The sequence below is a fragment of the Ambystoma mexicanum genome, chromosome 2p (genome assembly GCF_040938575.1).
Source record: "Ambystoma mexicanum isolate Mex_15411 chromosome 2p, UKY_AmexF1_1, whole genome shotgun sequence".
NCBI classification, from domain to species: Eukaryota; Metazoa; Chordata; class Amphibia; order Caudata; family Ambystomatidae; genus Ambystoma; species Ambystoma mexicanum.
Window position 1 is genome coordinate 163,973,330 of NC_090923.1, and position 14,010 is coordinate 163,987,339.

Here is a 14,010-nt window from a genome sequence, read left to right on the forward strand (position 1 = left end):
GCTGTGTGTTGTTGGTGTATTGGCAGAAATGGGTGTTGCGGGTTGCTTGGAGGGCTACCAGAGGCTCCATGTATAGGTTGAAGATCACTCGGGCGAGGATGGAAACCTGCAGGAATCCACAGGTGACGGCTAGCATTGGCGATCTAGAGGAGTCCATCTGAACAAACTGCTTGCGGTTGGCGAGGTAGGACTTGAACCAGTGCTGGACAAGTTTTCTCATTTCCCCCATGCGCCGATGTTGAGTGTCCGTAAGTGCCTGGTGGTCTACTGTGTTGAAAGTGACCAAAAGGTAGAGTAGAACCAGGAGGCAGCGGTGGCTGTCGTCAAGGATGTTGAGGGCGTTGTCGACAACCTGGATGGTTGTTGTTTCCATGCTGCATCTGGGTCAGAATCCGGATTGGTAGGTTTGGAGATGATTGTTGGTGTCAATGTGTTGCTGCAGTTGTGCGGCTGGCGCTTTCTCGATGATCTTACCTAGGAAAAGAAGATGGGTGATGGGGGGGGGGGGGGAGATAGTTACCTAGGTTGTCGGGATCCAGAGTGGGTTTCTTTAGTAGAGGAAGGATTCACCCTGTTTTTAGGGTTGATGGGAAGGTGACTTGATTAAGGAGCTGTTGATGATCTCCAGGTTGGAAAGGAGAGCTTCTGCAGAGCGGTGTCTTGAGGATGGATGCTGGGAGGATGTCATCTGTATATGTTGTGTCTTTGAGGGCGGGCAGGGTTTGTACCAGGTCCTCTGTCGAGAATTTCTTGAATGTTGTCCAGGGTGTGGAGATTTTGCGAGGAGGGACGTGAGGTTGGGTCTGTGGATGCAGAGCTGGTGTCTATGGGCTGGCGAATCTTGCTGATTTTGTCGATGAAGAATGTGTTGATGGCGGTGGATTTTTTAATGGTATGGCAGGGTTGGGTAACAGGCTGATGTTTTGCTTGTCCGCTTTGAAGAAGGCTCTACTTTCGTTGTCTGCTTCTGCTATGGTATTCTGATAGTAGGAGGCCTTGGCCTGATTAATTCTCAGCGAGTTGCTCAGAGTTCATTGAGTGCCAGGTTTTCCGGTTTTCTCTTGTTTCCTGATCACTCTTTTGCTGGAGTTGAGTTCTTGCGTGTACCAGGGTTCTGACGGTTTTGGTTTGAAGTTGCGTGATTTCAGAGGCGGGTGTTGGTTGATGGAGGCTCAGAGCGTGGCATTGAGTGCTACCAGTAGAGAGTCGCAGTTTGGTTGGGGTTGTTCGGTCCATGTAAGGTGTATGTTGGCAAGGTCTTCTGTGAGGGCTTCCACTGGGAAGTTCTTGAAAGACCTGAAGGTTTTTCTGCTGGATTTTTGCTGGGAGTGCTTGACTGGGGTGATGTACAGGATGTTGGAAGGCATAGCTAAGTGGTCAGACCAATCAAGCGGGAGAGGAGAGCTGTAGTGGAGGGATGATGGTTAGGTTGAGGATATTACCTTTCTCGTGTTTTGGGTCTTTTGTGTGCTGTGTGAGGCTGAGGGTGACGAGAAGGAGTGCTTCCTTCATCAGTTTGGTGGCCTTGTTGCCTGGGAGGTTGACGTCTCCTAGAAAGATGCTGTTTGCATGTGTGAGGGACATGGTGGTGACCAGGTCGGTGAAGGCTCTGATGAAGGCGGTGTTGGGTTTGGGTGGTCTGTAGATGAAATAGAAGGTGACTGTGTCCGTCGGGGAGAGTGGGAAGTGACAGGAGATGCCTTTGAAGGAGCCAATGTTGTTGACGTCAAGTCTGGTGCAGGGCCACAAGTTCTTGTGTATGACTGCAAGGTCTCTGCCTGTCTTGTTCGGTCCGTCTCTGTGTTGGATGTTGTAGCCGTCGGGAATAAGGGCGGCTAGGATTGTCAGCCAGGTCTCGGCGATGAAGATACCATCAAGGTCATGTGTAGTGAGGTTGGCAATGTCTGCTGCATAGGTGACAGCTGAGTGGATGTTGGCTAGCATGAACATCCGTGTTGTGGACGGTGAGGGGGTGTTGATGGGCTTGAGGCTGATGTGGGTGAGGATGTTGCATTGCAGAGTCCATGCCTTAGATGAGGGGTGATGACGTTGGCATTACCGGGTAATGGTGGGGATGGCCTGTGGAGAAAGAGGGCGAAAACATTGTTTACAGCCCAGAGTAAATGGGACTTGAAGATGTGTGTGACATTATTGGTAATGTCATGCTGAATGGTACAGAGAGCAAAAGCATTTTATAGGTCTTAGTTAGCAGGCTGGCTAACAGCTCACCTCCTCTACACGGGAAGACCAGCCCTCCAGCTGACATGTTTTTTGTTTTGAACTTTTATTAAACATTCTTTTTGCCCCTCATAATACTTCAAATATAGTAAAACATAAACTGAGTCTAAACAAAATTTCAGATTGATCTCGACTAAGTTTACATGCTTTTTGAAGTGTGACCACTCATTATGGAGTCAACATACCTGCAACAACCAGCATTTTATTTTTTGTGGTGGAAAGATTTGGGGGGAAGAGGTCCTGTTACTATAATTGTTGGTAGAATGGTATGTGTGTTTGCTATTTATTGCATGGAGTCTGTTTATGATGCATTGTGATGTAAATGAGGATCTTGAGGTACCCCCTCTTTGAAAATGACACTTACGGCTACATGTATACATGGAAGATATAAGTTGGAAGTGTGCATATTCGTTTTTCTGTTTGTTCTGTTGGATTGAAATAATTAATCTCCCAACGCAGTGATGTCCCTCAGTGAAGCTCTCTGGCTCGTTGAAACCTCCTTGGCTTGTGAATTTTCTTTGCAGAAAGCACTCAGAGGATTTTATGTAGGTGGATCTAAAAGAAGGTATTCGCAGACTAGGACATTTTGGTATTTTTTAAAATAACTTTATTTAACATTTGTGGTTATGTCATACATTTAAATCTTCAGTCTGTACATTAGATAACTCAAACCATCCATCTTTCCTGTTTAACCGTATCGCCCCCACCTCTTGTCACTTCCCGAATACTTTAATGTATGATGTTTCCCTTTGACATGCAAGTCCGTAAGTTAAGTTAGCTCCTGTGTTCACAAAGTATAGGTTTCAAAATATCACATTACCATAACTGTTCCCCATTCAGGCCAGGGTAAAATTGTGTAACGGGTTTGGCTTCTACACCGTCAGGTGGGCGGGGGGGTGTTGTTTTGGCAATAGTCAATCCGAGGCAGCCATACCTTTTACGTATTTTGGCAGTTGATCATCCAGGGTGGCTGTGATCTTTTCTGTCACCACTATGTCCCAAATCCTTACCCACTGCATGGGTATCACTGGACCGTCAGGATTCTTACAGCCTCTAGTAACAGTAATTCTGGCGGCTATTAGAAGGTGCTAGATGGCTCTAGCTGGACTGCCCGCGGATGGGTAAGTCTTTTCACTTGTCCCCACAAGAAAACCAACATTTGGTCCTCAGTGATGTTGAACCCAGTTATAGCCTTTATTATACCCAAAACCTCAACCCAAAAACTAGTATCGGTGGACCAGTCCACCACACGTGGTAATGGTGATCCTCGCCAGCTGTTGGGGGGGGGGGGGATATCCAAGCAGCATTCTATTCAGTCTTACAGTGGGGAGGTACCATCTATAACACAGTTTGAGTGTTCATTCCTTGTTTGGTATGCATACGGATAAGGTATACCAACGGTATGTCATTCCACGTGTCATTCCCGAGGTGCCCTCCATTGGTCTCCCATCTGGTCATGTATTCAAGTCTTTTCTCACATTTGGCCCTCTCCTATACTCTGTGTAAGAATGAGATTATGGCTCACAGGAGGCCTGCTTCCAGCATCTGTTCTAGTGCCGTAGGAGGTCTTGGCCCTCTTGCTTTAACTGTGGGGTGGGTAGCCCAATGGCTAAGTTGGGTGCATCTAAATCTTTCCCCTTCGCTAATCTGGAACCTAGTTTTGCATTCCTTGAAGGTCAGCAGAGGACCCCCACCTTTATATAATTGGGATGATTTCTGGAGTCCCCCGTCATCCATGCTGTGAATTGAGCTGGGTTAAAGCCTGGGGAAGATTCTGGGTTAAGCCACATCGGGGACAGAGGTCCCAGCCCAGTCGCTCACCCCATATATGCAGTCCACTGTGCCAGTGATATAGATTTGTTTGTGGACGATAACGTTTTGTTCTTAGGAAGCTTAGTTGTATCCATATGTAGCTCTGTGAATAGTGGGAACTGGTGCTAAGTCTTGTTCTAGTTGCACCCACTTAGGCCTGTGTATCCCCGGCTCCAGCAGAAAATGTGGGATAACTGATCTGCCATTGTGTACTTTTATATCTGGTGCTCCAACTCCTCCTCTCCCGCTCTCACTCAAAATAACTGATTTTGGATTTCTTGGGCCCCCACTCCCTCAAATAAGTCAAGATTTTTGTTGAAGCCTTTGTATGGCCGGTATCGGTATCGACTGGGAGAGCCTGACAGATGTAGGGTAATCTAGGGATCACGTTAATTTTAACAGCTGTCTCTCTGCCCAGCCAAGATATTTCCTGTTCAGGTCTTCTTCATAGTTCCTAAGCAGTTTAGGGTAATTTACACCGCTTGCGAAGTTAGTGGTATGTGAACTCCCAGATATTCAGTCTAGCTGCTCTTCCTACATATCAGTGGGGTTCTCTCATTCTAACGGGTGCAGTGATTCCTGAGGTATAGCAATGGCCAGGCCGATAGATTTTTGGTAGTTTATTGAGAAGTCTGTTCAAAGTCTTTGCTTTCCCAAATTCCCCGAGCCATTGCTGAGCGATTTGTGAGTGTTCATCAGTGTCAGCAGGAATTCGACTGCAGATAGCAAAACCTTCTAATCCTCTGTTTCTACCTCAATCCCTTTAATATTCGGACTGGCTCTGATTCTCCTGGCCAAAGGGTCCATAGATGGGTGTGGGTGGCAGGAGTAGAGAAAGGGGACATTCCTGTTTGGCTCCCCTGGTGATCGGGATAGGGCCATGGTATCGCCCATTAATAACAACTTTGCCCTAGTGCAAAAAACATGCACCTTCTATGCATTTTTGCACCAGGGCAAAGTTTGCCATGGTGCTAATAAAGAATGGTATTCTCACTAGGGCAAACTTTGCCATGGTACAAAATTTCATTGGAAGTGCATGTTTTTTGCACTATGGCAATTTTTGCCCCTGTACCTATACCATGACAAAGTGCACTTGTCAGGTGCAAATGTTTTCTAATACAGCCCCAATGTTTTTCGCGCTAAGGCAAACTTTGCCATAGTGCTAATATGTTGCAACTTCGCACTTGCGCCGGTGCAAAGTTTCTGTAATCTGCACACAGTTGTCCCTCCTCACTATGCTTTTGCGTAAACGTCCAGTTCTAGACCATGTTCTAAGCTGATGTTTGGTTGTGTGGCTGTTAGAAGTTTCCCGTACCTCGCTGCCGTACACTGGAACACCCTCCCTAGCTCCCTGCGCTCTGAACCCTCACTGACCGCCTTTCGGAAAACCCTGAAAACGACCCTGTTCATCTAACAATTACATGGCTTAGCCCTCATAATTGTATTGTATGATGTATTATGTGGTATATCTGATCACAGGTCACTGCCTTACTGTAACCCAAGGCACAACCTGCTCGCATTGTAACTAAGTCTTCCTTGCAAGTAACAGTGCCACAATGCCCCTGGGCTGCCTGCGCGCTATATAAATTTAATAAATAAATAAATAAATTGATCTTCTGTATTTCCCCATGTCTTCACTATCAGTAGTTCGTGCGACTCTTTCACTGACCTGTGTGCCCATTATTTACATTCATGAGTGAACATGAGCATGCTGGGGATTCCCCACCTGTAAACTATCTTCTCTCATAGCCTTGCCACGTAGCCTTGGGTGTGAGGGCCCTTCTCTTCATCAAGGTAGCTGATGCTAGGCCCTGAGGTAACGGATGAATTTCTTTTTTTATTGTTTGTTTTTTGCACTGTGAAACAAAGCTTTTTAATTCACTGTATTGTGAGATGCTTGACATGTGATGTTATTGGCCTGTTTGTTGATGATGGTTTCCACGCAGGAGTGTGGTAGAGCTGAATCTGTGTATGCGCGAGTATGATAAAGGTGATGTTTTGTACAAGGGCAGACTTACCAGAGTTGCTGCTTGGGCTTCATATGTTAGACATGACAGAGAAACCAAGAATGTAGTGTAGTGTTCAATCTCTCAGTATGTGTATATATGTAAGTGTTTAATTTCTGTAGACCACAAGAAAGCTTTTTATGGTGTCTTTGTAGGTGTCCCCATGAATTGTCCTTCCTTTGACGAACTAGATCGACAACCTCAAGTTTGTTTTGTCCGTGATGACATAAATCTGAATTCCTCCGACCTTACATTGAAAGCTTTTCATGTTGCATGTGGTAGGTACAGAGATTTTCCCTCATATGTTCCAGGCATTGCATGTTGCGTGTGTTGTTTTCCTGTTAGACGGTATAAACTGTTTTTGTTTAGGCCTCTTTGCTTACTGCACCTGTCCTGAAGTATTGAGAAATAATTTTGGGCTTAAAAGTGAATTTCTCAAGTTTGCCTGATGTTGTTCTGAAAATGTTTGCAGCGCTACTTTCCCTTAAGGCATAAGTTTGTAAAAAATCTTGAAAATGAATGCCGACACATTTGAAAGATCCTGAGTCAGTGTATTTTCAGCCTCTGTGTAAAACCATCATGGACGTTTTTTTCAGCTATTATTTTTGGCATATTAAATTTGGTGAACTTTCATAATGACAAAAAAAAAGTTGGAAAATAAAGGGTCATAATGACAAAAAAAAGTTGGAAAATAAAGGGCAAAGAAAACACAATTTTGCCCAAGCTCTCACCCTTATATACTAAATTTGAGCTTCATTTTAATCCTCTTTTATTTCTTAGAAATGCCAAGTTGTTTTCCATTTAAATGTACAGAAAACCATGGGTTGTTTCACTGTACTTTCTTTTCCACTTATATTTTAAGTGCTCTTCAGTCTTTTACGACTTCCACCCCGGGGGGGGGGGGTGTTCATTTTATGAACTTTCTCTAAAGATCATTTAGGTTGACAGTTGTGGGTCCCCTCACTGTGTTCGACTACCACCCAAGATGGAACATGTGTAGGTATGTGCAAAATTACTGTCAGCAAAACGTAATTGGCGAAATTTGCAGCAATTCAGTTCCATTGGCTGGGCAGTTTTCTATCTAATCTTTTGGCGTTTTTTTGTTGTTGCAGAAATGTCTGTTTCTTGAAATTTCATTTTTTTTGGGTTTGAAATGCACACAAAACCTGAACTATCTGAAAAAATATGAAAATTTAAGAGGATAAAAAAAATCAAAAGTTCATTTTAAAATTGTTTGGGGAAAAATTTAATTTTGGGTGGGAAATTGTCACAAACTTTATATTTCGCCCATTTCATCAGCAGTGCGGATTGGGTGAAATTTTCATGGAATCCACCCATTTTCCCACAGAATGAAATTGACCAATTTTGCCTACCCTTAGATGTGAGTCTATAACTGAGACCGACATCCCATGAAATATGCAACCACTAATGCATCTATTATACACAATGGAATAGAATACATTTTTAGTGACTTGGCCGATGGCAAACCAGTGAACTAATGTTGTTTATGCCTCTTTAAATAGGTGGAGTGACAATGTACTCGACGTTCAGATGAACAAGGGTCATCGAGAGGGGCGTTTCTGAACATTCCTATCTGGAAGCTTGGACTCTACTACGCAAGACACCTGGGCATCTTTTGTCTGTGTGAATTGTTGAAACTGACTGCCCTGTTTGTTCAGATTCTATTTGGCAGCAGAGATTGGTGTGAAACAATGATGATAACACTACAAGAACAGATTTGATGTTGTAAGTACTAGCCTTTTAAAACAAAGGATTTAACACAAAAAAATCTTCTCATACAGAGGGTTGTGTTTCTAACCTTTCAACTATTGTATGCCTCTGGTTTTTATCTTGTGTTTAAAGGTCTTAAAACTGGTTATTCCCATCTCATTTCATTTGATTGTGGCTGTTCTTTTGGTTGTCGTCAGGGATACGTTTGTTTAATGTGCTAAGTGTTCTGAAATGCACATTCCAGGAATACTAAGCATTGGATGCACAATATTCTTCCTGGCCTTACTGACATTACACAGACCTTGGCTTATGGATTTTTATGTTTTTCTAAGTGTAAGCTTTATTTGTTTTCCTTAAGTGCTTACGGCTGCCTTCAGCCTTTTAGACTAAAATAATTTATAATTCATCTTTACATTTCACATAGACTTAATACCACTATTTCTGTTACGAAGTTCGTTGGTCGTGTAGAGTATGAACAACCCCTCTGTCCCCAAGAAACACCCTGACGATAATAGATATATTGTCAGTGTGAATATTAAGGCCACAGGTGGAAGTCCGGAAAACCAGGACGCGGGAACAGCCGGAAGAACCCCTTGAGCGCTGTAAGGCAAGGTACAGTGGTTAAGTAAAGAAACAGGGCCCGAATACCTCCATGTGCATAAACCCAAAATACCAGAATACCTGTGAGATCTTGGGTCAAGGCGTGGGTCTCCTAGCTGTAGCTTGAACGAGCTGTAGGGTAGAACAGGTAACCACCTATTTGCAGGATCGAGGTCCTAGCCAGTGAAGGGTTAAGCAAGAACAATCCGTGGAGCAGGCGAGGGTCGTAGTAGGCAAAATCCAAAAGTACTTGAAGGGTTAAGCAAGAGCAATCCGTGAAGCAGGCGAGGGTCGGTAACGGGCAAATCCAAGAGTACTTGAAAGGTTTAAGCAAGAGCAATCCGTGAAGCAAGCGAGGGTCGGTAACAGGCAAATCCAGGAGTACTTGAAGGGTTTAAGCAAGAGCAATCCGTGAAGCAAGCGAGGGTCGGTAACAAGCAAATCCAGGAGTACTTGAAGGGTTAAGCAAGAGCAATCCGTGAAGCAAGCGAGGGTCGGTAACAGAGCAGGTCCTTGAACGAAGAGAGAACGTCATGTGATCCAAAACGAAACAGCTGTGAAGCAACGCCTTCGGTTCACAGACTCCTTTTATCCCTGGATGGGACGCACGTAGAGTCACGTGTGAAGCGAACCGAAAGCGTTGCAATGCTGCTAGGCAACCAAGGTCACGTGATCCGTGTAGCGCCGGGAGGCGCCGGTCTCCGCAAGGGATGTGAGTTCCTGAAATGACGGAGCCTCCAGTTGATCTGCCACCGCCGTGAAGGGCGATAAACACCCGCTCCCCCAAACATGCCATGCCGTGCCCTGATGTGTGCGACGTGAGTGGGGGACATAATGCACGAGTGTCGGGGAGTGCGGGAATGGATAGATAAGGAGGGGCGAGCGGAAAGGTGTGTCCGTGGACTAGGAAGCGGTGTGACAATTTCTTAAGTAACAGCAACAGATTTAATTAAAAATAAGTATACTATTCAATTCAAAAAAACATAATTGTATTTCTTGTTTGCATTGCCATAAGACTTTTGTGTATAGTTCATTGTGTCAGGATCAAAGTTTGTTTTTTACTGATCGGAAAATGTGTGCTATATTTTCTGGTTAATGCAGTACAGAACTACACTGCTTTTGAAACCGGAAGCATCCATTACAGAGCGGTCTCTTGACATTGTGTGGTGTCTTGATGGTAAAAACAGACTACAGCAGCTTTGTTTGTGTGCAGGGGTAGTGTATGGAGAATAATAATTCAGTCTCATTAGTAGTTTACTAATCTCATGAGACAATAACTGTTTCATAACTCTGTACAGAGTTCTTAATCCTGTCTATCTCTACTGAAAACCACCTTGATTTTCCTTCCAAATCATCCACAGCTTGTTACCCCATGCATTTTCTAACTGCATTGAATGTGATGTTTCCTTCCATCTCTACTCATGTAGAATCAGATTGCCAGGTTGCACGTTTCACTGTGGTTTGTAATTCTTGTGCCATTAATCTGATGGTTTTAAAATAATATTGTAAAACCTAATAATGAGGTTTTTAAAGTGTCTGATAACTTCCTATTGTTGCTAAATTTAGTAAGAGCACTGTCTGGCATATGGATCATACGTAGCGAGTGTGTCTTGTAACTGCAGATTTCCAGAGAACCAGTTAATGGCTTCCAAAAAATTGTCAAAATGGAACACTCTCCTGAATTAAATATGATTTGGTTTAAACTTCCTCTGAGGTGTATTTTTCTAAACAGTGAATTTGTTTTTGTGTTTTTAAATATGTGAAAAACTGGTCACTGGACAGACCACATGTATTAAAATGAGTCTTTGCCAAAGTAAAATGAGTGTTTGGCTGCACCACCCCTTTCGAAAGACGTTATTGGATTCCTGCCAAAATGTACTCTGCAGATTTAGTGATTGCACTATCATATTGAGAAGCCATTTTGTATCTAGTGTTTGTTTTTTTACAAATGTAAACCTGAATGTATGTTAGAAAGGTGTATTCTCTTACCTTAAAGGGTATAATCTTATTCCTTCAATGAGAGAGTGTTTATCTCTGGGGAGAGTGTGTTTGATCTCTACGCAGTTCCACCATTAAAGTTTGGGAATGCCTTGGGCTAAGCTAGACACATCACTAAGTATATAATTAATTTCATTGCTGTTATACAAGGAGTTAGGAAAAGAGCGTGTTTCAGAAGGAGACGGAGTGTTTTTGTAGCAGTCATGTCTTCTTCAAAACCAATAAATTTTGATGGCCAAAAACATAATGTGTGCTTTTTTCCAAATTCACTGTTCTCTCCTTGACTATTTTCTTCTTAACAGTCATTTTCAATGTCTGATTTGTTCATCACTTTGTCACCTGAAATATATGTCCTCTTGTCCTGTTCTTGTATCTAAATGAATACTGCACTGATGTCTGGCTACTTACATGTCCTATTCTTCTGCCTTGAAGAAAAGCTTAACAAAAATCATTGTCAAAACCTCTTATGTAAGGATGACGGAATAATTGACAACGGTTGATGATTGTATACTCTCATGCACTGCTTTTCCATAAATTATCTAATTGCATTTTTTGGTGTGCTCTGAACTGCACATAGATGATTGAAGACCTTCATTAACGGGTTTCTCCCGTAGGTGCCGAATGTCCGGCCCTCCCTATTGGAATTCCAGTGATGAACAGCCCCTCCCAACACATCCAGATTATCTCCACAGAATCGTCTGCAGCTACACCACAACGTATTCAGGTATAAATCCTTCAAAAGGATACACTATTCAATTATTTTCTTTTGTTGCTCGCATGATAGAGATAGATGGATAAGTTCATGATATGGACTGCCACGGGAAGGGCACCATGTCACAGGCCTACAAATCTTGAAAGGACCCACAGGGAGAACACAAGGGCTGAAACAGCTGAAGATACAAAACCAGAAGTTTCCCTTTCCTGGGATTTTCTTCAGAAAAAAGCACCAAATTCTGTCTGACGGCGGGTCCTATATTTACCATTGGGTACCAAAGAGCTTCAGGAAAAGTGTCCTGATCCACTAATTAAACACAGCCTGTCAGTCCTTCGATTTCTATCTGAAACTAACTCCTGGTGGAGGCTATACAATTCCCAAGGTAACCACCGGGTGTAAACTGTCAAATTCTGTGCCAGGGACGTGCTTGACCTCTTACTGCACCACTGACCAAAACATACTTTGCTGCATGCTCCTTGCTTGAGCATAAGCATGAGAAAAGGTTTTGGGTCTCTCTAGATTAGTGGGAGGTCTTCCCATTTTAGCAAAGGGGCCAGTGCTTTTTCCACAGCAGAAAAAAGCAACATTTGAAGCATACCTGTCGAATAACATTTAGTGAGCTCTCAAACTTCTAACACCTCCACCCTGGAAGGAATCCCCATCAATTCAGGCATAAGAAGGTTTTTTTTAAATTATTCTACCTCTTTGAATCAATGACATTAAAGTGGAACGTGAAACATGGCTTTCCTTTTTGGCATTTACATCACAAAGTAGGACTGAGAAATTGCATTCTCTCCTTTGGCAAGCCTGTGTGTTGTCTTCTGACAAAAGTTCTTCTTATCTGTATATAAATCAGGAAGTGCACTTTAAAATGTGCTCTTCCAAATTGTCTACAGATTACATATTAGCAGGGTTATAGGACAAAATCTGTCAAATCCTTGCTAAGACCTTTCAGTCAAGTATGGTGCAGGGCAGTTTCAGATGGGGAATTAAAACCATAGTTTATACTGGAAACTTGGAGCCATCTTCGCCAAAGAGCCAAAGTGTGTCCCCAAGAGGACTTAATATTCATCACACGTGTGTATGTGTGTGTGTATATATATATATATATATATATATAATATATTATATTATTACCACTTAACTGAGTGCAAAACAATTTTCACAAAGTATGATCTCAAAATTATTATTTTATTCGAGCCCAGAGGTCTTTTCACAACTTACTATTTCCCTCATCCTATATGTCAGCTACTGACATCCCTATCCATAGAAACCTAGTCACAATCCTAACTGTCCTGCCTACTTGTGGCCTGTCTCTCTTCTACCACAGTATTGCCTAATCCTCAAAAGAGTAGTATTCAAGTGACTCACCGAGTTCCTTGATACTTGCAACCTCCAGGACCCTCTTCAATCTGGCTTTCGACCTCTGCCTCATTCTACTGAGACAGCTCTCCTCAATGTCAGCAACTTCTTCCCATCCGCACCTTATAAGAACCGTTCATCTATTATTATTAATCTCAACCTCTCTGCTGCCTTCGATAGTGTCAAGCATTCTGACCTTCTCTCTACATTATCTCTCCTTGACATCAGAGATCAGGCCCTTGCTCGGTTTGCTTCATTTCTTGCCCCTAGACACTTTCAGGTGTCCTGGAAAAGCAACAGCCTTACCTCCCCACTCACCCCCCTTACTGTTAGTTCCCCAAAGGACTGTCCTTGGTCCACTTCTCTTTACGCTGTATACTTCATCTCCTGGTGCCCTGATATCCTCTTATGGCTTCTCCTATTAACCCTTTGCTGGTGACACTCAGATCTTCTTCTCCTTTTCCCTCCTTATCAGATGAGCTGGTGTTAGAAATGTCAAACTGTCTCCCCGCCATCAAATATTGGATGGCATCTCATTGGCTCCACTTCACTCAGACTTAGGTTCTCTATTTCCCATCCAGACAGACTATCTCTTCCTCTCCTTCTGAATACTTTCCTTACTCTGCTTTCGCTCGTAACTTTGCTGTCCTTCTACCCATCTCGCAACATCTTGCTCTTCATCTATTAGAAAGATCTGTCACCTTCTTCCTTTCAATATGGCTAAAAAGCAAATCTCCTCCTTAGTGCTTTCTAGATCTGACTACTGTGCCAGTCACCTATATTGCCTTTCCACCTATGCCTTTTTACCTCTGGACAAAGTCCGCAATTTAGCGATCCCTCACTTTTCAACCTTTCTCACTTTACCTCTTCCTCCTCTGCCCGTCGCCAGTTTGGCTCGCAATCTACAAAACAAAGAACTAAATATAAACTTCTTCTCATCATCTTCAACTATCCAGGGACTTGCCTCACCCTATCTATCTGCTCATCTCACTATCTGCTCATCTCACTATCTGCTATCACCCTATCTGCTCATCTCACTCCCTACTTTCGCACTTTCTCGTTACAATCATCCTCGGCTCACCTCCTTGGCACCACTCAAGCCCCATGTGATTCTATCATTTCCGCTCTCTCCCTCTTTCCACTCCCGTACTGTGGAATGCTCTTTCTCTCCTTCCCTGTACTATCACTACCACTATTAAAATCCAACCTCCAAGCCCCTCTGCTTTCTGAAGAATGTGTTTCATAGCACTCTGCGTTACGCCATCACCCTGCCTTCCTCTCTCCTTACTCCCATGGACAACCTTAACAGCACTTTTCCGTCACTCCTCCATGCCTAATTTAGCACTTCCTCCACCCTCCACCATCCGGTTCCTATGTTATTCTGCCCTTTCCTCATGTCTGGTTTATGTTTCCACCGTCCCCTGCAGAATCTGGACTTCAAGTCACATTCTCTGACCCCATTGTCAACGATCCATGTTCTGTGTTTTATTTAATTTGTTTAGGTGGAAAATCAACTTTTCAAATACATGTTTATAGAAATTTGTAATA

The 14,010-nt window shown here is 43.3% G+C and overlaps 1 protein-coding gene across 4 annotated transcripts in view; it reads left to right on the forward strand.

Annotated features, from left to right (window-relative positions):
• The window catches only part of NR2C2 (nuclear receptor subfamily 2 group C member 2), an 818,284-nt gene that overhangs the window by 56,386 nt on the left and 747,888 nt on the right, over positions 1-14,010 (forward strand). For 3 of the 4 annotated variants that reach the window (XM_069643419.1, XM_069643421.1, XM_069643422.1), the window contains exons 2-3: positions 7,580-7,802; positions 11,000-11,109. In XM_069643419.1, coding sequence (XP_069499520.1) covers positions 11,038-11,109 — 72 coding nt within the window. In that variant the 5' untranslated portion in view covers positions 7,580-7,802; positions 11,000-11,037. Of the gene's footprint in view, positions 1-6,211; positions 6,335-7,579; positions 7,803-10,999; positions 11,110-14,010 lie in introns of all 4 variants that reach the window. The other variant, XM_069643420.1, reaches the window with a different exon arrangement.